The sequence below is a fragment of the Poecilia reticulata genome, chromosome 4 (assembly GCF_904066995.2).
Source record: "Poecilia reticulata chromosome 4, P_reticulata-male-v2, whole genome shotgun sequence".
Lineage (NCBI taxonomy): Eukaryota > Metazoa > Chordata > Actinopteri > Cyprinodontiformes > Poeciliidae > Poecilia > Poecilia reticulata.
In genome coordinates this window covers 17,647,590-17,673,232 of record NC_088833.1, presented here as the reverse complement: position 1 = coordinate 17,673,232, position 25,643 = coordinate 17,647,590, and the positions used below count along the sequence as shown (strand labels likewise).

General features: G+C 38.2%; 1 protein-coding gene across 3 annotated transcripts in view; it reads right to left on the bottom strand.

Moving 5' to 3' along the window:
* cacna1ea (calcium channel, voltage-dependent, R type, alpha 1E subunit a) overlaps positions 1-25,643 on the bottom strand; it is a 103,325-nt gene that overhangs the window by 5,113 nt on the left and 72,569 nt on the right. The window contains exons 13-43 of one of the 3 annotated variants that reach the window (XM_081606410.1): positions 24,190-24,282; positions 23,810-24,019; positions 23,612-23,724; positions 23,388-23,500; positions 22,717-22,848; positions 22,288-22,357; positions 22,055-22,172; positions 21,570-21,637; positions 21,341-21,432; positions 16,792-17,676; positions 15,951-16,183; positions 15,496-15,616; positions 14,716-14,845; positions 14,004-14,063; positions 13,737-13,843; positions 13,121-13,132; positions 12,898-12,994; positions 11,901-12,061; positions 11,563-11,700; positions 10,598-10,799; positions 10,342-10,506; positions 8,484-8,594; positions 8,313-8,393; positions 8,033-8,218; positions 7,805-7,896; positions 6,470-6,644; positions 6,234-6,361; positions 3,231-3,327; positions 713-818; positions 508-615; positions 258-358 (exon numbers count right to left, since the gene is read on the bottom strand). In XM_081606410.1, coding sequence (XP_081462536.1) covers positions 258-358; positions 508-615; positions 713-818; positions 3,231-3,327; positions 6,234-6,361; positions 6,470-6,644; positions 7,805-7,896; positions 8,033-8,218; positions 8,313-8,393; positions 8,484-8,594; positions 10,342-10,506; positions 10,598-10,799; positions 11,563-11,700; positions 11,901-12,061; positions 12,898-12,994; positions 13,121-13,132; positions 13,737-13,843; positions 14,004-14,063; positions 14,716-14,845; positions 15,496-15,616; positions 15,951-16,183; positions 16,792-17,676; positions 21,341-21,432; positions 21,570-21,637; positions 22,055-22,172; positions 22,288-22,357; positions 22,717-22,848; positions 23,388-23,500; positions 23,612-23,724; positions 23,810-24,019; positions 24,190-24,282 — 4,505 coding nt within the window. Of the gene's footprint in view, positions 1-257; positions 359-507; positions 616-712; positions 819-2,394; positions 2,492-3,230; positions 3,328-6,233; positions 6,362-6,469; positions 6,645-7,804; positions 7,897-8,032; positions 8,219-8,312; positions 8,394-8,483; positions 8,595-10,341; positions 10,507-10,597; positions 10,800-11,562; positions 11,701-11,900; positions 12,062-12,897; positions 12,995-13,120; positions 13,133-13,736; positions 13,844-14,003; positions 14,064-14,715; positions 14,846-15,495; positions 15,617-15,950; positions 16,184-16,791; positions 17,677-21,340; positions 21,433-21,569; positions 21,638-22,054; positions 22,173-22,287; positions 22,358-22,716; positions 22,849-23,387; positions 23,501-23,611; positions 23,725-23,809; positions 24,020-24,189; positions 24,283-25,643 lie in introns of all 3 variants that reach the window. The other 2 variants (XM_081606409.1, XM_081606411.1) reach the window with 2 other exon arrangements.

Genomic DNA, 25,643 nt, shown 5'->3' with positions numbered 1-25,643 from the left:
TAAATCTTTCTCACGACAAGGTCTGATTTGTGAATCCATGCACTCATTATTCACTTTAACATTTAAAATGTTTTTTTCCATCAGCTGTGTCTACATTACAATATAAGATTTACTGAAAATACTGATATTTTTACAAACGTAACTTGTCGAACCTGGCATCTGCAGGAAGTGGACATCAATCATAACATCGGAAAACATAAACAAATTCACAGAGATGTTTAACCAAACCTTAGAACAAGATACAAAAACATAAATACTTGTTCCTCCAGTTGCTGGCGCAGCTTCTTGGCTTTGCTCTGCTTGTAATAATCCATGATCATCATGGCAGCATATATCTTTCCTATAGTCATGTCACTGGCTGTGAAAGAGGAAACATAAACAGTCGCACTATAACAATTAGCCATTCAGGCAAATGTATTTAGAAGCATGTTTATTTATCCATGAAACAAAAATAAGCCGATGTCTTGTGACATACAGCTAAGTAGAGGTTAGTGTGAGGATTTTTACCTTTGTGAATTGGAACCAGCAGGTCCAGTGACTTCTGGGAGAGGTGAGGCCAGATAACTCCAATTTCCTTCTGCAGATCCAAATCCATTTGATTTCGATCTTCTCCTCCTGACAATGAAAAGACAGAAACAAAAGCTTAGAGATAAACTCAAGATTTTAAGCTTTATGTGATATTTTATTACGCGGGTGTAAGATTATGACCAACCTCTTGCTATTTTGACCTCCAGCGCCGTGCGAATGAGAGCCATGAGGGTGGATGTGAAGTGAACCGTCATGTCATCGTCCACAGGCATGTTCATCAGGACAAGTCTCTGATGGAAACAGAGAGTTTACTCAGCACGTCGATATGGAACAACACCACAACACACCACACGGTGTGTGACAAATGCAGATTTAATAGTATTTTCTAAAGCTTGCTCTCCTTTTTGTAACAAAATGTTTACTTCTTTACAAATGGAACAGTGACTTTTATTTCCCTGTGTAGGAGAAAAAAAAATCTAAAATGTTTTAGAGGAAAGAAAGTTTTAAGTGTGCATGCACACTCATATAAATACATGCCTTAGGAAATTGGTTGGTGGTAAGAGATTGATGGATTTTATCTCTGACTGGTCTTGATTAGGTAGAAGATAAAAATGTGATCACTTGACTCCACATCCCTGATCTCTAAAACAACAACACTTTCCAGTGTAGAAGTTATTACTGCAAGAAGAGTATATAAGTTATTTCTAGTATCAGTTAAGTGCCTAAATATCAAGCTTTAAGCAACTGTTATTTATTTTTTAGATTATTTTGCTAAAAAAAGTAATATTTTGTGCACTCCCACATTTTGTAGTGCAAATAAATAAATAAATAAATAAATATAAAAGTGAGCTATAATCTTTCTTGTGAAAAAGCAAATGCTGTGATGCATAAACACCTCCGAATTTGTATATTTTTTAAGGTATAAACCATATAAAACATTAACACTTTCAAAGTAGAAATGTTTTCTTAGAATCAAATAAAACTTGGCTGACTGGAGCTTTACAAAACTGGTGATTGAAAATCAACCATCAGTCAAATTATGATTTTAAGCCAACCAGTGTAAAATGTCTAAGTGGTCAAATATTTAACATTTAACACAATTATCAATTATTTTCTTAAGATCAATTTGTGAGAAGCAAGGCGAGTAATTTGAATTAAATAGCTAAAATTCTATTTTGGTGATTACTACTTTTTAGGGGCAAAAAAAGCTACCTGAATAAAACACATGTTGCTGATAATTTATGATTTTATACTACATCAATCAAAACATTGCATTCTTAGAAAGCTATATTATGTCACAAAAAGTATCAAGACGATTTAGAGATAATTTCCTTTTTTCTCTTGTAATTCGTAAAACAAAAATCTAGCTTGGTGCAAGCTTTATTCCATAAAAGAGATAAATCTGCAATTGAGCGTGCATCTATATAATCCACACAGCAACACATTGGGACAACAAACAAACCGAAGCAACACACATCCGTTGCAGCATGCACATGCAGACTTGGCAACACAGGAGGCTGAGGAATATGCAGGAAAGGCGAGAGGACAGCTGACGATGGTATCAGGCATGTAGATGTTTAACAACTTTTCTCTTTCATGACCTCAAGCTGCCTCAGAGCTAACACGGATAGTCTCTCGTCAGATACCAGCAAACAGAAATGATGTCTTATTTCTCTGCCAAGATGCAAAGCAAACAGGCAAATTATCGCTGATGGACAAATACTTTGACAAGCGAATCTTTGTATTACAATTCACACAAAAGATGCTTTACTTTTCTGATGTCTGACACACAAAATAAAGATTCACTGCACTTATTTCTGGTGACTGAAATACATGGCAGCACCCTTTCTCTGGTGTTTGATCTACCTTATAAGCCACCTTGGAGGGGCATTTCTTGCCCAGGCCTAGAGGTGGCGACATGTTGGTCAACATCTCATACATGTCAGTGTAATGGATACGACCACTGGGGGCGCCAGGTAGCCATGAGGATGTAGATGGGGAAGAAAGGGTTAAAAAAAAACAGTGAGGGTGGGAGAGGAAGAGGAGGAAGAAGGGACAGGGATGGTATTGGAGGGGAAATTTAATAAAAGGGTGGAGCAATCAGAGGAGTGCATTCCCAAAGGACGGTGGAGGAAAGTAGCACAGGAGAGGGTGAAGGGTGGCAAGAGAGGAAGAGGAATGGAGGATATAAAAGAGAAAAATTATTTTAAGGCATCGCAAAACACAGAGAGAGCAAAGTAGGATAAATAAACCGGACTGCATTCTTTCTATGCCAATCACACAGCATAGAAACATAGGAAACAAGGAGTCCTTCAACAGGATGAGCAAAGAAATGACAGCCTCTCTGGATCTGGTCCTAAAAAATTACATACTTACCTTCTGTAGCATATGTGGCATTTGGGCGACACATAAACCCCAGATCCAAAAGGTAAAGAGAGACAAAACTCCCTCAGCTTGGATCAAAAGCCAACTTTGGGCTAGTCAAACTAAGATTGTGATTCCGAGCAAATGAGGGACATTTTGTGCCTTAGTACCCTGACACTGAAGCACTGTCATTCTTTATCCTGAGTAACACATCCCTGAAGATTGAGCAGGGGGGTGATAATCAGTGAAGGGATGTGAAGAAAGGAAAAGGAGGAAGTGAGGAAGGATTCCACGTAAAAGAGGCCAAAGGGACGCTTGCTGACATGGGGGAACCAAACCTTGCATGCCACCCTGTGGGGGCAGTTCTTTCCAAAGCCCAGAGGAGGTGAGATAGTGCGTACAACTTTGTACATCTCCTTATAATGGATCCTACCGCTGGAGAGAGCACACATGTCATTGTAGAGCACACAGCAAGGATGGAAAAGGCTCTGTTTTTTAAGTTTAAACATAACATCCCGGATAAAAAAGCAAAAAAACAAACAAAAAAAAAACATTCACTTTAATTTCTGATTCATATTATTTTACTAAGAGGGAATTTTGGTAGCTGCATAGTTACTTTGATTTAGAGCAATTATCATATTTCACACTCAGAAAATATAGAAAACATAAATAAAGAACAAACTGCCTTTCCATTTTTTTCAAAGCAAATATTGTAACACTTTTTTGACACAAAATGAGCTTTTAGAGATTGGCCTGTTAAAATAGAAAGAGCATTAAATTATGTGGAAGGTGATGTCACGTGTAATTGTCAGAACATATTCTTGAGATATGACAACACAGTAAGTGAGGGATAGAGCACTTTTCCTTCCCCCAAAGTTCTTCCACACAAGGAAACATGGGTGAGATTTGTGAAAGCAAACATGTGGATTATGAAATGATTCAAATTATGAATTTAAGAAGAGGAAAAACCACGGCCAAGCAACAAGGACGCACAGATTGTGCCAGTGCTCCGACAGACTGCTGTACTGGAGTCAGCAGCCAAACCAGCTGGACCAGTGAGGGTGTCAATTTATGGAAAAATAAATTTTCTCTGCTCAGAAAATGTGCTGTTTTGTTAAATTAAACCAACTAGCACTCTACCCAAATGTTCCTCCTTTATGCTCACCCATAACATTAAGCTGCAGCAGCGACTTGTTTTCTCTCAGTGACTGAGCCAAATGAGCAACAGACTGTGTGACAGCATTTTGACTTCCTTTCCAACAATATGTGTAACATTAACTCGAAGGGAATTTTAGGGACCATCTGGTGTGTAATTGTGAGTAAACTAACTTTACATGGAAATACAACGACAAAACAGTGTCCTCAAAGCAATATTTATTTACTGACACAGTGCAGGTGTAATGTCACAGGTGATTAATTTACCACTACAGTAAATTATAAGGCAGACTAGGTCAGAGAAGGTTTTAAATTCCTGGGCGGGGTGCCAGTATGTTAGGTCTCTAAGGTAATGCTCCTCAGGTTAAGTTTTTCCTGCCTTTGTCTTGCTTTGCAACAATAAAACATCGTCACATTCTGGTAACTTTTCTTTGCATGTTCAGCTGCTATGCCCGGTGTTATTTTCTTTAATGCTTTTTGACATATTTCTCGTCTTTTAACATTGAAGGGGAGGTAACTTTTCTTTATGAGCAGATCTCAGCTCTTTGGAGATCAGCCAGTGTGATGACCAGAAGACAAGAGAACCTGACTTGATACTGTAATGTCTTGACAGTTCCCTCCAGTCCTCTTTAAAAGTAAGATCTTTGGCTAAATAGTCATTTAAATAACTTCAGTGTAATGCACACTAATGCTTTTAGTTGCGAAAGAACAGCTTCACACATTCTGAGACGACAAACAGGTGATCCTGCTGTTGAGGATGTACACTGTTTTCAGGACAACAAATAAAGAAAACAAGAGAGAGAGTATAAACTTTCACTGCTCTACTGCACCATTATTACACCTATAATTTGGGAAAATGTCTTGAATAATCTACTAGTGGAACTAGTACTTTTTAATGATATTAAGGAATTATTTACATAAAACAAGGTCCTGCTCATTTTGTTCATTTTGTCTTATTTCAAGTGTAACGAGATATTTGCACCGACAACTCGACCAAAAATACTTTGTATGTTTTTGAGTTTTCGCTGTGTCCTTTGCTCATATTCCAGTATGTTGCTGAGCACAGCCCAATATTTATTATCGCTACTTCTGACTTTCAGTAGGAACAATTCAAACATTTGATGACTCATTTAGGGGCATTTTGTATCCAATTAAATTATTTCTTGCAAATAAAATTTGAGCAAAGCTGATTAGGAGTAGAACTGGAGATATTGAGAAAGACTCAGCTTGTAGGAGAAGAAAGGTTTCTGTAAGTTCTGCTCTTTCAGGAAATGTGGAAATAAAGTAGTAGTCATGCAGTACACCCCTGTGACTATCAACGCACTGTTTACGGAGTTAAGTTTTACAGGAATGAATTAAATGTTTTGAATAACTTCAGTGTTTCTCTAACACATGGGAATGACTCAAGGACATTCTTAAGTGCAACCCTTTTAGTAAAATCTACTTATTTTCTAATAGGACATTTGATTCATTTCTTAGCAGTTATCATCTTGTTCAAATGACCTCTAGAAATATTAGAAAATATATTTCAAAAACTCAAAAAAGCTTTTTTTTTGTCTAGCACTTTTTCCATTTAGAAAAATGAGGAGAGTTTAGAAAGAATAAGAACGTTTCATCCTCATTAAATTGAAACTGTTATATTTGGTTGTCTTGCTTGAAGTTTCCAAAATCCACTTCCAGGGATTTGGTTGTTGTCCGTTTGCTCTTTCTGTCTTTGCCACAAAGCAGATTGGTCAGAGCTTTTCCACCATATTGGTTTGTTTTTCTGTGGCCATCCGTTTACACAGTTGATTAGAGAGTTTTGGAAAGCAAGTGTTTGTTTCAGAAAAATTTGTGAGCAGTAAATATGATTTATCCATGCTTCATACACAGCACTGTAAATTACAAGTTGACACCAAAAATGTAATTCCTTTTTAACATTCTGAGAGGTTATAGATATAGTTATAGAAACTGTCTACTCCAAGTCATTGCTGCAAAAAATGGCAAATAATTAGGTCTACCACACAAACAATTTTTCCACTTGAGGTTTTGTACTCCTGAATTTAGATGTAAATAACATTAAAGTCTGATTACTTGTATCAGATGGGAGTTGATGAATTTTCTGTAGACCATAAGTATATTTAATTCACATTTTTTTAGAGGGTCTGCAGAAACTGGGATCAAACGGGTAAATAATGCAAACTGACCTGGCAGCTCGATCGTATTCCCCCCAGATTCGGACAAACTCGTCCAGGTGGTGTGGACCCAGGATGGACGAGTCTCTCGTGAGATACTCAAAGTTATCCATGATCACAGCCACAAACAAGTTCAGCATCTAGATGGAACAGGAGAAGATTAGAAGCTAATTGTACCAACTTCTCATAGAAACTCAAAAGTTTTCTGACAAGACAACCCAAAACAACACACAAACATCTCGACTTACCAAAAAAGAGCTGAAAAAGATGAAGGAGACAAAGTAGAAGTAGGCGAAGTCTGAGCCGCAGCCCTCCTTCTGGTCCGTCGTCAGGGCTGCGGGGGGAAGCGAGGGATCCGTTTCACACTGCTGCCCCCCCAGACACGACAGCATGATCTCCTGCCACGACTCCCCCGTTGCACTCCTGGTTACACAAAAATCACAAAATATGAGGAACCGTTTAGATCCCACTGTGTAAATCACAGATTGATCAACGTTATCACGTCTGTCATTTGGAAAGTTCAACCCAAAGATCAAGGAAGATCCACATTATATCTATGATTCTAAATGTCAGGCTTGTAGTAGATTTTAAAGTGGTGCTTTAATGTTTGGATTTGTTTTTTTTACATTTTGTGAAAATGTGCCTATTAAATGATGACATAGGAGCCCAGCACAACGGTATCTCTGGCATCATGTTTCGGAGCTATCCTGGTGAATTTGATTCTCACATCAAAGCTGTGAATCGATCTGATGTGTTCACACACATTTTCTCTCCTTGGTCATCACTGGAAATGCTGCTGTGATGAAAGAACAAGTGGTGCCTCTTTGCTTGGAGCATTGCATTTTTCAGAGGGTGAATTTTCGAGAATAAATACGTTTAATGGATATTTTTATGACCACAGAACAACTGACAAACTTAGAGCAACAAACATTCAAATAACATTTGTATTGTGGTTAGTTGCATATCAACTTCTCATGTTTAATAAGCATACTTTTTTTTTTTATTTTATTTTGTATGAATCTTACAAATGGATAAAAGTGGACTTTGAGGCAAAGTTTTTGAAGTACAAGAAAACACCTGACTGAATTTCTTTTGCTCGGCTTTTTTACTTCACAATTTAATTTTTTATTTATCTATTTTAGTTTTAATCTAATTGAATTCTATTTTGTTTTATTTTATACCTTAATTTTTCTGGCCATGATTAAGCCAAATCAATACCATAGCTAATAATGGGTGCCTTTCTAACACCCATTGGGTGGCATTATAAACATGATCGATACATCAGATTTCCCTACACTGTGGGAGGGAAAACCTTATTTTACATCACTGTGGATGTCAGAAATTGTGACATCCAACAGGGTCATAAATTATGACATCCATTATGACATCCTTGGTGAAATTACTTGTATGAATTCATAAATCTGGATTTCAGGTTTATGCACACTTTTGACATAGATCCTACATAATGTTTTATAAATGAGAGCCCTGCTTCAATTCAAATGCAACATAATGGGTCAGAATAATGATTATTCAGATTAACCCCCCCCCAAAAGAAAAAACTTTATAAAGTAAAAGTTTCGTACCTGAACAGCAGCATCAGGGCACCTAAGAAGGTTTTAAAGTTGTTGTGTTGGTTAATGTGAGTCTCTTCATTCAGTCTAATGTTCCCAAACACCTGGTTTAAACATAAACACACAAAAGACAAGGAGATCATTGAAACTCATGAGACGTTATATAAACTCTCCCATTTTACTTTAGCATGAAATTGTGATTCGTTGGCAGACATTCGATAAAGCCTGTTTACTTCTGACCTGCATGCCAATGATGGCGTAGATGAAGAAGAGCATTGCAATGAGCAGGCAGACATAAGGCAGCGCCTTGAAGGACTGAACAAAAGTCCAGAGGAGGATGCGGATGGTGTAACCCTGCCTCAGCAGCTTGATCAGACGAGCGGCTCGAAACAGCTTCAAGAAACTCATGTTGAACGTGTCAATCCTCTGGCAGCGGCGCAAAGGAAAGAGGAGACAGCCTGTTAGCAGCACAATCATGACATATATCTGACTCTTAAACTACAAGGCATAATGAGATCACCTGCAAGTCAACCACAATCTCAGTTATGCTGCCCAAGACGGTGATGAAGTCAAAAATGTTCCAAGTGTCTCGGAAGTAGTTCTTTCAAAACAGAAATCAAGACGATGAGGCTTTTGCACAGAAAGTTTCATAAATTTCACGTCAGGCTACACTGTGGTTCTTTTCTCTCACCAGAAAACCAAAAGCCAGGATCTTCAGAACGCACTCGATCGAGAAGAGCACAGTAAAAGCTGTGTTTAGATGCTTCAGGAAGGCGTCGTATGCAGGCGGTGCAGAGTAATACTGCAAACACACAAAACAAGACAGTGCTCTTAATCTATAATTCAAGTCTTGTTTGTACAACAAAGAAGACAAAGCTGGAGTATTCCCAAGCCAATTCACCGCAGGTCAACGTTCCCACTGATATCTGGGTGAACTCCAGCCATGCACCCTGCAGATCTACAGTTTGATGGAAGATTCCTCCAGACCCATAAATAGCGCCTATGTCTCTGCACCTCTCATCTGAGGCGCTATAAAAGGAGTCATTCCTCCGGGGGCCGGCAGCCACAGTTAATGAGGTCATGTTAAATAGCAGCGCCTGGACATTATAGATCAATATTTAATAGAGGCTGAGTCACTGAGCGTTTGTCTGTCTGTGTGTCTGAGGGGCTCGGGAAAAGGCCACAGCAGGAAATAAATACTGATGAGGGAAGTGTGGGAGTAAACATCAGTCAGCCGGTCCAAATGCAATTATCGCAATGTGCTGAGGTGATACTCTGACACCAAAACATACAAGTTTGTCGATTTTCTGGAAACCTAAGTGCCAACCGTGGGAAGATTATTGTAAGGAGTCGGGACGGAAAGAGAAAACAATAAGACGTCCCTTCATGTATCGCCAAAGCTGTGTTCTAATTTAATAAAAAAATTGAATAAAATAACTTTGTTCTTTGATTTCTTTCAAAGAAAAGCTTAAATGATGAAAGGATTTACAGAAATAAACAAATATCAAAGGGAGAACTTTACAGCTCAAAACAAGATGAAGACGGAGCTCATTAATGCTTATCTTGCTACAATCCACAAGTTGTGTAGGAAATCTACCAAAACCCCCCAAAACCTTAATCCTTATTACACAATTTAACCAGATTAAAAATGTTACAGGACAAATCTGTTATCTAATTGCATTGTAACCAAAAATTGCTTCAGTTATTAGTTCTCAGTTGATATCAATTGAATATTAATAATCATCTTGCATTGTAATCTATTTGATTCGGTTGAGAAAGGAGGAAGACAGATTGTTGTTCAACATAAAAAAATAATTGTCTTGTTTATAGTTATATCAAATCATTACATTTTAAGGATCTGGTGGGGTTTACATATTAACAAAGCTTTTAAGTTTAAAAGATTAAGTATTTGGTCTGTGTAAGTTCTGATTCCAACCTTCAAGATACTATAAAAAGCAACATAAACATGTGTAATACAATAGTTTTAACTGTTTTTCCAAGATGCAGCATGAAGTTACAAAATGTGACCCGTTGTAACAAAAGAAATTTGTTGGATGCTCATCCAATATGAACAGATTTTAACTTATTACATCAAAAATAAACGTAGTAGCTTCTTTGTTATTCCATAACATATTAAAACGTTATGACTCTGAACGATTGTTTTACTACTGTTTTGACTAAAGTTGTACCAAATGCTGATGAGATAAATCTTGTATTCTCCAAAAACACTTAAAGTTTGACCAGATTTTCTGCAGTAAATACATAATTTAAATAGTAAACAACTTGGGTCCCAGCACAGAGCCTTGCAAACACCACTAATTATTAAATATTAAAACCCATTACAAATATTTAAATAACTTCTTAGCCAACAATTTGTCACCGCAAAATGATTACCCGTAGTTGCTGCTTTATTTTCTCTATCTTTGGCACAGTTGGGGATTTTTCTCTGAATCTATACTGATGAAAATCAATATCAGCATCCAGACAAGTAACTTTGACAACTGAGGCTCCATTTTAGAAAGTTATCGCTTGTTATTTTCTATGCTCACCTTCATCATCAGGACAATGGTGTTGAGAGCAATCATGGTCAAGACTGTATACTCAAATGATGGGGACACCACAAAATGCCACAGACGATACTGGAACGTGTGCCGGTTCTGTGGCATGTATCGAGTCAGGGGCTTCGCGCTGATGGCAAAGTCAATGCACGCTCTCTGAAATCCAGGACAAAGAGAAGTGTTGACAGACAGAGAAAGAAAAAAAGTACAAGACCTGAAGTTAACGTTTGCATGTCAGAGAGCTTACTTCATTTTTCTCGAGGCTGCACTCCTCCATCATCTTATCGCCCTGCTCTTGGAAGGTGATGATGATGAGAGCCACGAAGATGTTGACGAAGAAGAAGGGGAAGACAACAAAGTAGATGACATAGAAGATTGACATTTCCATCCTGTTGCCGTGACTTGGACCCCTGTCTTCTTCTGTCACATCTACAGAGTGCTGCAGAACCCTGGAGAAAGAAGAAGAACCGCTTACTATCAACTTTCAATAACAATAATGCAAAAAATTTAAAAATAGTTTCAGGCTTAGAAACTTTTATTCAGAAGTATCTGTTCTCTGGGAAGCAAATCTGTTAGTTACCGTGAATGAGGGATTTGTTTTATTATTAGGTTTTTTTCCAATTACCTACAAATACACAATGGTGTCTTCTAATTTTAGTGTCTCCCAACCTTTGATATTTGTCTGAAACGCCGATTGGATGTTTTTTGTTTTCATCTGACGGCTGCCAAAGAGTTCACCATTCTGGCAAACAAAGCTATTTCAGTTCTGCTCCCTTTCCCCACAAGCCATCTAAGCAAACTGGGCTTTTCAAGCATGACAACCTAAAGACAAAAATAGAGACTTGGAGCTGTTGAGGAAGATCTTCCAGTGCGACATTCTTCAACTCCTGCACATATTTTCTCTTTATGTTGAATTGAACAGGCACAAGTTTCACACTGAGTAAGTAAATTGTAATCAGATTTTCCAATATATTTTTATCTATTTGTGACATTTCTGTTTTAACATGCTTCTAACTCGAAGCAAGTTAGAGGAAAGTTTGAGAACGACTGCTCATATTTTCATAATCAAAGCCATATTTAATTGTTAATAAAAACATGTCCCAGATTATTAAGGTTACAACACAATGGCCTGCTTAGTAGAGAAAAGTGATGTGTGGGATTGCGTTTTGTGAATTTTCTCATGAATTGGCCAGAATCCAGTGGATCACTCACTGAGGCCAGCCCTCTCCAGTGGAAACAGTGAAGAGTGTGAGCAGAGCCCAGATGACGTTGTCGTAATGAAAGTCGTGCCTCTTCCAGTCTCTCTTTTTCACCTCTTTTTTATCCTTCCCATAGTCGATGTAGTAACCCCTAAAGAGAGGGAATAAAATAGTTGAGCTTCTCATCAAAACTCGAGTATAAATGTACTAAAATGTACAAAAAAATAGAGAGTAGGCACAGGGCCGTAAACATTGAAATGTAATTGAAAATCAGAAAATGTAACGACAAAGAAATTGTAGTAGTAAATTGGAAATTTGGATGTAAAGAGGAAAAATCTAAACTTGGATTACTGGCAGTCTTTCTCCGTGTCCTTTGAACTGTCGGTGCAATAGAAGAACTTCCCCTTGAAAAGCTGCACAGCGATGACGGCGAAGATGAACATGAAAAGCTTGTAAACAATCAAAATGTTGAAGACGTTTTTCAGAGACGTCACCACACAGTCAAACACCGCCTGAAAGAAACGGAAAAAAGATGTAAAAAACATAAAGATCAAGGATGAACTTTGGTTCAGGGTTGCAGACGCTGACAACTTATTTTCACCGTATTTCACATGATTGACTTGTGACTTAAAGCCTTTTTAAAAAATATATTTTTCATTTCAATGTTTTTCATTCATAGGTCCGCCTCAATAGTAGGCAGCAAAACTCAAACATTTGACCTGATTTTAAATATATAAGCTTAAAATTCAGAAAATAAGTAAATAAATAATAATAATGATGCATTTTATTTGTCAGGATCTGTCAAAACACCCAAAGACACTTTATAAAGTTAAAAACACAAATTAAACAGTAAAGAAATGGATACAAGATACAAAACCGCAAAAATAACAACACCATTAAAGTGATAAATGAGTTATTAACAATGCCTTTATACTCCACTGCATTCTACCATTTTAACATATTTGTTTTTTTCCACAATTGGCTGAAAATAAGCAACTCATTCAATGATTTAAAATGTAAAGTTTTGAGTAAATAAAGAATAAATATTGTGGATCAAAGAGTTTTCCCTCTTTTATGCTGTTTTAATTCTTGTTTGTTAATTTGACTTAACTGAATATGTTTATTGATTTATATTTTTTTCTATACCTTATAAATATATCCAGATTGAATGATTTAGCCAAATTCTCTTTCAACTTTTTAAAGATAAATAGGCAGAATAGGATAGGAGCTGGTGTGTGTTTCCAATTTTTTATACTTTTTATAAATTTTTTCCTGTTGAATTAATCTAATTGAGCATGAATAAATTGAACAGGTCTAACAGCGCAAACAAAGACAGGCCCAATCTAACCTTGAGCTTAGGAAGTCGTTTGATGGTCTTCAGAGGTCTGAGGACACGCAGCACTCTCAGAGATTTGATGGTCTTTATGTCTCGTCCTTTGTTGTTTCTGAGCAGAAAAACGCAGTGTTATCACACAACTTCTGCATTACGCAAACATTTCAGCTACTAACGCTTGTCTCAACTTGTAAAAGCTTGTGTTTGCTCAAAATTATTTGCTAAAAGCTGCTTTTACCCCATCACGTTTCTATGGGTTGGTCCCACAGAGGGCATCGTCAAAGAAAGAGAAAAACATAAGTGGATTAATTACACAGCTACAGTTACAAAGCAATTGATAAATAGAAAGAAGCAAAAAAGTCTTTGTGCAGAACTTAATGTGGTTTAAAATTGTTCACGTTATGCTGATTTGTATGTATTGTATGTTCAGAATTCTAGTCGAAAATTTTAAATACTTGGTTTACATATGATAATGAAAACGTTTCTTCTTTACACATTTATACATTGATTTCTTGTACACTTACAGCATGAGTGAATAAGTCCTTTTAGCTATCCTAATGGGTTCAATATAAATACATACAGTCAGAGCAAGGATTGGTCTGTTCACTAGAGAGTATTTCTCAAACGTCTTCAGAGATGCATCAAAAACCAAATTGGCAGGACGATCATATAAGGCGTTCCAGGCATGTTTGACGATGAGCTGATGCTGATATTACCCTTTAGAAAAGAGTTTTGCATTCGTGACTCTCTTGTCTAACTTCATAAAAAGCAATAACAAAGTACAACCTCCTCAAAGACATGTAAACAAAGCCGGTCAACTCAGGACGAGTACAGGACTAGATCATGCGACCTACGTGAGGGCAAAGGCCACCAGTGCTCCCACCACAACGATGAAGTCCAAGATGTTCCACAGATCTCTGAAGTAGGAGCCGTCATGGAGGATCAGACCCTGGTGAATCATCTAAAGACCACACACAGTCACATCATATGAGATCTTGGTGATTTTTTAGCCAAAAGCTGAATGGGATTTGATTTTTTTTAGACTCACTTTTTAAGTTACTAAGACAATTTAGCCTCATTTTGCCCAGACAAATGTAATTTTAAATTATCAGCTTGCTCACCTTTATGATCATTTCAAAGGTAAAAACTCCGGTGAACACGTAGTCAAAATAACGTAAAACCTGTAAAAGTCAGACCAAGATGAGAACAGATGAAAAGACTATCAGGAACATTTTAATTCAAGTTAATACTATAAGCCCAGCTAACAACCTCAGTTTGGACATTTAAATTTTTTTTTTCTTGAATATATTAATTAGGTCAATTTTCCTCACAATATTTGGATCATCACATATAATCAGTCGGATATGAATTCCTAATTTCAGCCATTTCTTTGGTTTCTTTTCACCACCTACTTAAAAATACTGATGTTAGAATCAGATTTGGAGCAAAAAGCATCAACACCATGTTTATGTCTCCCTGCAGTGTTTCTCTTTACAATCTCATTGCTCATCTTAAAAGTTGTAGCTCGCTTTGAAGCTAAACACAGAGTAAACTTCAGATCCAGTTTCAAAGTTGTCCTACTATAAACAAACCTCACACACCTCTGGCACTAATACAGCCAATCAAATGTTGTTGTTGGCATGCTAGTACAAGCAGAAGTTTCTGGTGACTTCTTTTTAATTAACAAGCCATCTATTTTTCAATGTTTTCCTAACAATATTAAAAGTGTTACAAATGATGTGTTAATATATTTCAGCTAAAAGAACTATTGGATCCATATAAAATGTTCAGAGTGTCTCACAAAGAGGATGTTTGCACTGGAGCGTGTCGAACCTTATTCCAGTCTGATGATGTGGCTACAGGGTCTTCTGCAGCCAGCGCTATGCTGCTAGCAGCTATTACCAGCAGGATGCACATTTCAAAGTACCTGAGGTTCACCACATAATGACATGCTCGACGCATCCTGGTGGGAAAAAGAGGAGACTGTTAGAGTAAATCTACATCTTTAGCTAATAGGGAGCATGTGAACTCATCAACAGGTACAGCAGAATTAAAGAGACAGAGATATAGTTTAAAAAGAATCAACATGTATTATACAAGATGAAAGCGATGATGATAACTTTGTTAGTTTGTATCAGATATTTACGTAAATCATTCACTCACTGATTCAGCTCTGCCTATTTACTGGGAATTAAGTTCACTGCCAAGTTGCTAAGCAACCAATTAACACTTTGTGGCCTCTGTCCAATCACCAGCTTTATTAACCTTCTCAATTAACCCTTCAAAGTCAAACAGACATATTTTTTTTATTCTTGATTATCTCCTGAACAATTTATAAGTCTTTATTAAAAAAAAAAAAAAAAAAAAAAAAAAAAAATATATATATATATATATATATATATATATATATATATATATACACACACACTGATTGACAACGTTGTCAATCAGTGTTGCTTCCTAAGTGGACAGTTTGATTTCACAGAAGTTTGATTTACTTGGAGTTATATTGTGTTGTTTAAGTGTTCCCTTTATTTTTTTGAGCAGTGTATATAATTTTTAAAGCAGCACCATTTCTAATCCAAATCCACAATGATTGAACTTGTAGCTCACGGGTTGTCAGGTTTGAAGATGAACATGCTGTCTGGGGTCACAGTGTTGACAGGTTTCGTCTCTTCTGCCTCTTCCTTCTCTGACTTCTCTGACTTGCAGGTTTCAGGGTCCTTGTTGTTGACTAGAGAAGATCAAAATAAGAAAATTAAGTTCATCCTCTTACTACGTTTTTCCATTTGGGAAGTTTTCTTGAGCCGAGTAAAACTGCGTGCAGTACTGAAGACCTGACACTGGTCCTTGAGAAATAAAACTTCCTTTTGGCCAAAATGTGGCTAAATGACCAGGTTCTTGAAATAAAATAAAGAAATCTAACCACTAATCTGCCATTCATTCCATCAATTTCACTTAATTATTTTAACATATCAGAAAAAAGATGCTTGTTTTTTTTATATATATTTCCAAGCATCAAAAACATTTACTCTCCATTGTCTGAAAGCAACACAGTGCACTAGTACCTGTGATTGTGGAGAGTTCAAGAGGCGACTGCACGTCAGGCACCTCGATGATGACACTGGAGCTGAGCTTATTGTGTTCCAGCTCCGACTCCTTTTCTTCATTGCTATCCTCTGGTTTGTTGGGCACCAGCAGCTCAGACTGGTTCAGAGCGTTGTCTTGCTTCAGAGGGCAGAGGTCACCAGAGAGGACGTCTTTCAAGTTAGAGTTTCCTCCCTCGTTACGGTTAGCCAGTCTGTAGTCGCAACAGGACAAACACAAGAGTGGAACGGTATGTGCACAGATGTGTGGAGGAGTGGGCAACAACCCACATTCTGGTGTTGGCATTTTAATAAAAGTCACAAGGAAGAGCATTATAGCAGCAAAGCAGGAGAGAAAAGTAAATCCGGCAACTACAACAATTTGGTTTTATTCAGCAGATGAAAAGAAAGGTCGTCTATTGCCAGACACTCATTTCATGCTGAATGTAGAGTTTGTAGTTAAGAGTTAATTAATGCAAATAAATAATTGCTCATATTTTAATAAACATTGTTCAGCTGAAGATTCTTACTTTAGAGGGATAAAGGTGGTGTGTTTAGATGCATGAAATTTTGTACTTTATTAAGGAAACAAAATAACTTATCGTGGTTCATACCATCTGTCATAAAATGAATGTAAGAATATCTGCATCCTCTGTCATTTATATTTTCATACAATAGAATTTAGAAATAAACAGACTTGTTTGTGGATGGTTTCAGGAACAATATGAGGTTATATGATGGATTTTTTTCTAAACCATGGCTGTCGCTCTGAACATTTCTCCCACCAAACAAGCTTTAAGGCATCAGTCACTGATCGTCTCACCTGCTCTCCTCGTGCTTGTGCACCTCTCCGTCTTCGTTCTCAGGCTCTGCTCCCTTCTCCTCGACTGTTTCCGAACTCGTTCTGCTTTCTCCAACATCACAGCTGCCGTCTAATGTTCCCTCATTTCCAGGAGAGGACGCTTGATTTCTGGTGCCGTTCCGATGGTCACAATGATGGCCCCTTCGGCCCCTGATCTCAATGTGACCTCCTTTCTCAGGGGTCAGAGAGTCAACGTTATCTGGAGGTCTGAACTTTTTCACATGCCTGTGTTGACGTTCCGCGTTCAGTCTCGGGCTTCGGCGTTCGGAGACGTGTTTGTGGCCAAGACCCGGCTTTTTGTTTTCCCCGGTGGATTCGGATTCGGGAGGTTCTGGTAAGGGCAGGCACTGTGCTTTTGTAGGATCCAGACACTCTGATTCCAGCACTGCCATAGGAGGCTCAGGAACGTCACCAGGAACAGTGGCATCCAGGGGCGCAGAGGAGCCCGGGGGCTGGCTCTGACCCGGTGAGGCCAGAGGGTCAGTCGGCCGCTTCACGCTCCCGGATGGCGTGTGCTGCACGGCTTTCTGGTGCAGCGACAGGGGGTGTCCGTGAACTGAAGCAGGGGGGCCATCTTTTTCCTCACTGGGACTGCTGAACAAGATCTCTCGGCTGGACATCTGCCGGTGTCTCCGCAGCTGGCTGGTCCTCTGCTCCCAAACAGACATGGTCATCCTTTTCCTCCTCTCCCTCCTGGACATGAAAGAGTTAGAGGGTTTGAGTGGTGGCGGTGGGCGGCCCTCCCTCATACTGCCCTGGGCCTCCTCCAGGGAGTAGGAGTAGGTCGGCCGGCTGCGGTGAATGGCTCTTTTCCTGTACAGGTAGGGCCGCCTCCTCCGGCTTCCCCTGGGAAGAATTAGACAAGACATATTATCAATACAAATGGAATCAAACCGGCATTTAAGATTCATAATAGAACCACAACTTTATAATTTCATCCATGACATACCAGACAATTTGATTCACCTTGATACTAGTCAGACATAGGCCGGCTTGCATGCAGTGTTTTTACCAATAAGTTGATGTGAGGGAAGTGTCACCCTAGTTTTTGTTAAATTAAATATATTAAATTAAACATGTAAGCTGAATGTTAGGACGTTTGTTCGAACCAAAGAGTTATTTTTGCTTCAGCACGAAGCCATTTACAGTGGGAAATGTACAAGTCCAGGACTAGTTGGGTGTGGAAACTGAAGATTTATGTCCCCACTATATTATTTTTCATGTTTTGCTGTTTCTGGAAAAAGAATAAAATGCTTTGTTAACACAAAAAGCAAAAATCAACATATCATTATAAAAAAAACAACAAACAAAAACTATATCCCCTTCACAGCTTGATCTTATAGACAGTATTTTAAAAACACACTTTTTTAAAATGTTACTTTATTTATTACTTTATGTGTTTATTTATCCTATTTGTGTATAAAATGTTTTAATTTGGGACTTGAGTCCCAATTTTGTACCACAAACAAGAAAAGGTGGTATGACAAAAAAAAAAAAAATCCTTGAATCCTTAAATTTCTATGTCTTTGGTCCTCTGTTTCGTTTAATTGATAAGTATTTAGATTGTTGGGGCAAATAGTTATCGCTTGTGTTTGTTTACGCGTGTAGATGAACCGTCATTCTAACTTTGGAATAATAAATGGATTTGAGCTGAAACATTACGCCAAACCAAGTTGTTTTTGTGTATTTTGTGTGCTTTATTTTGTGTGAAATTAATGCAATTTCCTCCGAGCAAATAATTTGACAAGAAAATGATTCTTTTTCTCATGTCAATGAAACGTTTTTCCTCATTAGCTGAGGACAATAATTAAAAGAAAACATGTAAAATATTTATAGTGGGGTCGTCGGTTCCTGGTCTCCATGACTCTGTGACTGTAATAACATAAATAAACAGAGCGATGCAGAATGAAATTGGCTGAGTTGATTCGAGACATTTTTATGGACTGAAATAAGGTTGGAGAGGTGGACAGGACAGGATAGGACAGAGCATGGACAGATGACTGACTGAGGGACTCGGTTTAGCAGATCAAGCACAGGTGAGTGAGAGAGTCAGAGAGCTGAACAGACAGTGTTACTTACTGGAGCGTGGACTCTCGTGCGGTCCGTGTTACCAATGAGCGATTGGTTGAAAACAAGACATTAGTGCTTTCGTGAGCAGAGACAAAACAGGCCAGGAGACACACAGCAAAAAAAATGGCATCTTATTCAAAGACTGGTGGCTGCAAACAAATCAACTCCACACCAGTCGCTTTTATCCATCGCCCGAGGATAAAACCCTTTAAAGCAACACACATAAATAATTGATCCAAACTTATTACACGATGTTATCTAATCCGTTTAGTGCTGTTTGTAACTAAGACTTGGGTATTTTTTTCTGGTGTGTGTCTCCTCTGGAGCCAAGCAAGCACATTGACAAACATGATGGTTACAGCATTAGGGTAAACATTTAAAAAACATTTATAAACATCAACATTGATAGAAAGACACTCGGATCAAACAGTATGAAAACACACATATGGGCTCCGTCAGCAAAAACACAGGAAAGAATAATTCATTTTCGAGGAAAACCAACCAAGCTGGGATGCAGCTCAGAACACCACTCGATTCAGACATGCGGATAAGTTTAAATAAATAAGAAAATTCATGTGCAGAGCATCTCCATGTCAGATTAAAATGGTTGAGCGGTATTTGTTGGGGGAGTTAAAGGCGTAATAATGGAAGAAAAATAACACATGCACACCGAAAACACCTGCTTTGCTTTGAATGAGAAGCGTTTTTAAGTTACTGCGTGTTTTTTTTTTTTGGTCTTTTCTTTATTTTTTCTTTCTTTGATCATGCAGACCTTAAGACATGCAGCTCCAAATGAAAACCATTATCTGACTTCTACATGCAGGGGCTCTTTGAGTTCAGCAGCTGGTGTCATGCAAGTTTCTCCAACACCTTCAGGGCAAAGCGTGTTTAACTTTTCGCTTACATCTTAGATCAAAACCACAACGGTTTAGAGAATGATCTTAAAATTTAGATGCCAACCCTGGTGACCTCTTGATAATCTCACCTTTCCTTTAGCCTCTGACAGAAAAAGCGAATCCTGACGTAATTTTCTGTCTAGCTTTTCTTCCTTTGGCTAGCTTTGAAGCAAAAAGCAAGGAAGTATACAATGCCAAGCTAAAGTATTCATGCCTCTGTTCTACATTTTTTGTCACGTTACGACCAGGAATGTATAAAACTTTTTTCATACACCAGGAAATTAGATTATAATCACAAACGAGAAAACAATGGAAACATAATTTTCAAAATCTTTTACAAATGAAAATCTGAAAAGTTTGACTTTTTGGATTTTAAATCTCATTTACAGTGATACTCCTAAAAAATTCTAGTACAATCATTTAGTAATTAAGTGGCTTCTGAGGCTCCTGCCCCTCCTGAACAAAAGCACCCCCCTCCCCAGCATAATGCTGCCGCCACCATGTTTTACTGTTAGCATTTTAATACCAGCCAAAAAGAAAAATGTTGGCCTCATCTGATTAGAGCACCACGTGTTTGTAGTGTCCACTTGCAAATTGCTTATGGTTTCTTCATTACTTTCCTGACGCTCTTGAAGTTGTGCCATATTATTTTCATTTTCAGATGATGTGTTGAATAATGTGTCAGAAGTTTAATGTTTCTGCACAACTTTGCCCTGACTTATCTGCTCTGCTCTTTGGTCTTTGTGATACTATTTGCTCACTAATTTTTTTTCTCACAAATGTTTCATTTAAACACACCATGCTTTTCAGATTCTTTTTTTTTTTTTTTTTTTTGCAAAGTACTTTGAAAACCTTGAGGTTTTGGATTGTAACATAACAAAATATAGAAAATGAAAGGGTTTGAGCACTTTAGCAAATTCTTTTAGTAAAGAGGGAATAAGATAGTAATTATCCCAGGGATCAAGTTTAGTTGGAGCTCAGTGGGTCATGTTGATAAACTCTGTGCAAGCTCTTCCACATGCCCATGCAAAAAAAAAAAAAAAACAGCTCCTTGTTTCACAGCGTGCATACAGAGTTTTCCACTCCTGTTCATGCACATGCACTTCCAGGATGTATGACAAGGCAAAGTGCAATTAGATACTGAGAATCAAAATCTATTCTGCAAGTAGAAAAAACAAAGTCATGTTACTAGACCAATCAAATTATCCACATGTTTATCCAGCTCTGTAAACTGGCTCATTAGCAGTACTAGATAAAAACACAGCGGTCAGTCCATTATGCCGTTTTCACACAACAACCCAGAGGAAACAAAACAACCAAAAACTCTTACTGTTTATTCATGGATGTTTTGCCTGTTCAGGCATAGCGTATTTCTTCAGTAATTCAAAACAAAACAATTGACAAACCATATTTTAAAGGTGACAGAAACTCAAAACTAGATAGCAGAGTCCTTGGCACACATTCCCAAGTGAGGCAAAGGAGAGAGAGAGAGATAAAAGAATATGGAGGAGGTCAAGCAGAAAAAAGCTGCAAACAGTACTTACTCTGAAGACATGAAGGAGGAAAGCGGTCCGACCTCCTTTGCTTTCTGCAGAGCATGTTTCTGGTTGAAAGCTGCCTCTGCTTCTTCTTCATCCTGATCAAAAATTAATAAAAGACACCTGAGCAACTCGACCACATGAGCGTTTCAGTAATTGATCAGAATCGAAGAGATGGGGCTGAGGAATGACAGAAAACACATCAGATCAGGTATGTTCTGTTAAGTTGCATTACCTTGGTAAGTTCTTGTGCATTGGCCAGGTTATCCACAGCAATGGCCAAGAAGACATTCAGAAGAGTATCTGGTCACACATATGTTAAGGAGGCTCAACACATCAGCTACTGTTTATTAAAACAAAACTGGAAAAAGAACGTTGAAATTGAGAGGTTGCAGCTGCAATTACACAGAAACAAAGTTCGTCAGAGAGCTGACTCATTGAGAACTGAATGCAAATTCAAGCCACACTTTTCCCAATTTCCACCTTTTTATGTGTAAGAAAAATTTATTTTATTCTTTTTCTTCACAACTATGCAACAGTTTGTGCACATAAAACCCCGATAAAATACATCAAAGTGTGCGGATGTAACGTGACAAAATGTGCAGAAGCTGAAGAGGTACAAACGCTTTAGTGAGGCACAATAATAAAACCTCACGGTGAGTGAAAAATTACAAGTAAAGATGGCAACAAAATTGATTGCAAATTGCAAAAAGTGGATACAGTTTCCGAAAAGAGTAAGAACTATAAAATAGATGGAGGACCACATCCCCGACTTCACTCCTCCTTGGGAGCGAATACCGTTATACATGACCTCATTCCAGTCCTCTCCAGTCAGGATCTGTACAAACATGTCCACATAAAACGACAGAACATCTGTACAACCACCCTGAACTCTGATGAGCTCAGCTGCAGATTTTACTGTCAGTAGTAATTTGTCACTTTTACTTCCAGACCTGAAACACAGTCATAATGGCTGCAGGAAAGGTGTCAAAGTTTGTTGGTGTGTAGTCTTCAAAGATGAACCTGCAGAAACGACAAGATATGCCCGGTGCTGTCAGGATACGTCTTACTTAGTTAATTTAGAAAGCATTTTATCTTCTCCCTACTGAGGAAAGTTTATCATAAGAACACGCTGGTCTATTTCTGCAAATTTTATGAACATGTCAGCCAGAGAGAAACAACTCAAGGGAAAACAAAGAGCAAAACATGTGGGCTACAGAGGTCTCAAATCTTCACTCGGTGAGTTGGTGTAGAGAAAACAAAATTTCCAATTTCAATACGTTAACCTTCCTCTGAATCTATGCAACCAAGGATAATTACCTCTTTGGCAATTTAACATATTTTCTGATATCTAAGCTCAATGAAGGGGACTGTGAAGTTACCTGCCACCAAAAAGCTGCATGCCAAGGAGTGCGAAGACAACAATGAAGAGAAAGAGAAGGAAGATCAGGGAGATGATGGACTTCATGGAGTTCATCAGAGACACAACCAGGTTTCTCAGAGACGCCCAATACCTTGACAGTAACCAAATATCAAATTTCTGTTAAAATCTAAAAACACAACATTTCTGATTCAAGCTTTTTGCAGCAGAAAAACACTGAAATTAAATGTACTAACTAAATCTAATCAAAATTGTCACTGCACAACTTTATACATGGAGAAAAACTTCTTAAAGCCTTTTTTGTTGTTTACAAGAAGCATCGATTTTAATTTTAATTTAATTAATTTATTACCACAAGTAATGCATGCATGCAAAAAAAACATGGCAACACACTTTAGAGGTAAACATATAAAGTCACTCCACAACTTCCTTTCAATCATCATTAATAAAACATTTTTTGTATAAATTATGTTAGTTGGTACCATGAGTGTGCATGATGAGATTTGAGTAGAGTCAGTTCTGATACAAATTTAAACAGCTCTTAATAAACCCCAGACAACTTCTTCAAAGTCTTGCAAATGCAACTCAAGTTTGGACTCATTTTAATGTCCCTTGACCAGTGTGAAGGAAGCCTATAAATGGGAAATTCAATCAAAAGAGCTGACGACTAACTTGGTGATTTTGAAGATCCTAAGCAGGCGGAGAGCGCGAAGGACACTGATACCAAATGACGTTCCTGGTCTGAAGAATCCCCACAGCACCTCAAAGATACTGCCAATGATTACCTGCAGTATGCAAAAGGTGTGAACAGATTTATAAAAAATTTGCATTTTTATTTCAACCACAGCATCTTCACTGTGTGAACTACAAATGAAAAAGGAAGACGAGGCACTAACGCTGCAGTCAAAGCAGTTGAACGAGGAATGAAAGTAGAGACGCGGTCCCAAGCTGTACATCTTCAGGAACATCTCTGTCAGGAACAGAGCGAGGAACAGGAACTCTGCATAGTCTTTGAAAACACAAACACATTTTAACTACTTCCAGTGTTGCTAGTAGACATTTTCCTCACATTGTTTTAGTCTTGCTGAACTTACAAAGAAAATTGGACAGCCAGAAGGGCTGGTTGTGGTGCACAATGGCGACACACAGCGTGTTGAGAGCCACAAGGCCGAGCACTGTCCAGTAGAAAGTGTGCGTCTTCACCACGCGGCGAATGGAAATCCGCAGGAGACGCTCTTTACGTCGAAAATAGGCCGTTGGACCTCGCTTTGCACTCCGAACGCTGGCTCTGGCCATGGGCATGCCTTGCAGGAGGGACAGTGGGAAGATGCAGAGAAAAGCTGCGGTCTAGCAGCACTTACACAGCATGGCGCTAACAACAGTGACAAATCCATTTTAAACCGCTGCAAAGTTCAAGTCGAGTGGAATTTAACTTCCAGTTAAAGTGCAAATATTTCGGATTATATCCACTCACCCACAGAAGAGATATCTCCATAATGTTCCTCCCCTGACTGGCCCTGACGCACATCCATGCCTCTCCTCTTTATGGTGGTTGCTCGCTTCAACACTAAAGACATAAAAGTGTCCAGTTGCGGGCTGTTCAACGTTTAAACCAACATATTGTAGGTGAAACACAAACTTAAAGGTTAAATAATTTTGAGCTCCTGGTTGTGAGGAATATTTGCTCAGTTTATTTCTTAAATCCATTGCAACAAAACCGTCTTTTGTGAGCCCACTTTCATGTGTAAAACATGTAACAATGTCTGAACAAGGCAAGAAGGTTGATCACTGAATGACTGTAAAACAACAAAGCAAACAAAAATGGCCTAGAGCCCAACAAGCTAATGGGAATATGTAGTTCATTAATGTTGCTGCTAAATGAGACAAAGATGATCATCTAATTTTAAAGCAATGGGCTAATCACCTTCCTATCAGCGAAATCCTAAAATATCTGTCAGGAGGAAAGCAGTGGTTCCAGATAACTTAACTGTGTATGTCTTTTCTCTTTTTAGTCAGTGTTTACATAGTGGCAAACCAAGCAGGACACAAACGCTAAAGCTCCTTACTGACAAATGTGCATACGATTACCTCTCATCTTATCAAATCCCGACTGACACCTTCCTGCTACCTCTGGATCTACTTGCAGTCAATATTTGCTCGAGGTCTTTTTAATAGGCCGCTGATCAAACACAAACATACGCAAAAATCCTGCTGCCGTTTTCCCACTTAGCGGTGTTTGCTAAGGGCAGGAAGATTCAGTCCTGTCAACACAAACACACATCCAGGCTGCTGCCTTTTCAGACCAGCGGTTGCTAAGGCAACAGCAAAGTGCCACCTTTCTTTATAATCAAAGCTATCAGAGCATCCACATTTATTTCCGTCGCCACTGAAGACACTTTCAATGCGCACAACAGATTTAAACTTCAGGTTTTTTTTTAACTTTACAGTGTCAGAGTGAACGGGTTGCACAGAGTTCTTTGTAGCAGTTACAGTGGATTTCTGTGTCCCTGCGGGAAATTGGCTGTGAAGTTTTTGCTGCAAAGTGCAAAAGATTTTAGTTGTCGACGCCTGAAGCAACTCCTACTCTGCTCCCGAAGGGCTTTGGGAGATGCCAGTCAGTCAATATGTGATAAATCCCTTCAGGTCCCATAAATAAAAAAGATTACTGTAGAGTTAAGAGGGTCGGAGAGTGAGTTGTCTATCTGCTGATTGATAGATTAAACCAGGGATTAAAAAAACAACAACTAATTATTTAAATTTGCAACAATGTAGAAGTTTAATTAAACAAATAAATCTTTTTTTTTTTTTTTTGAAATATATGTGTAGAGCTAAAACTTAAGGGTTTTGCAGGTTTGCCATATTAAAATAAATATTTGTCTAATGAAAGAATAAGCAAAAAACAAAATTGTTAGTGCAGAGCAATAAAAA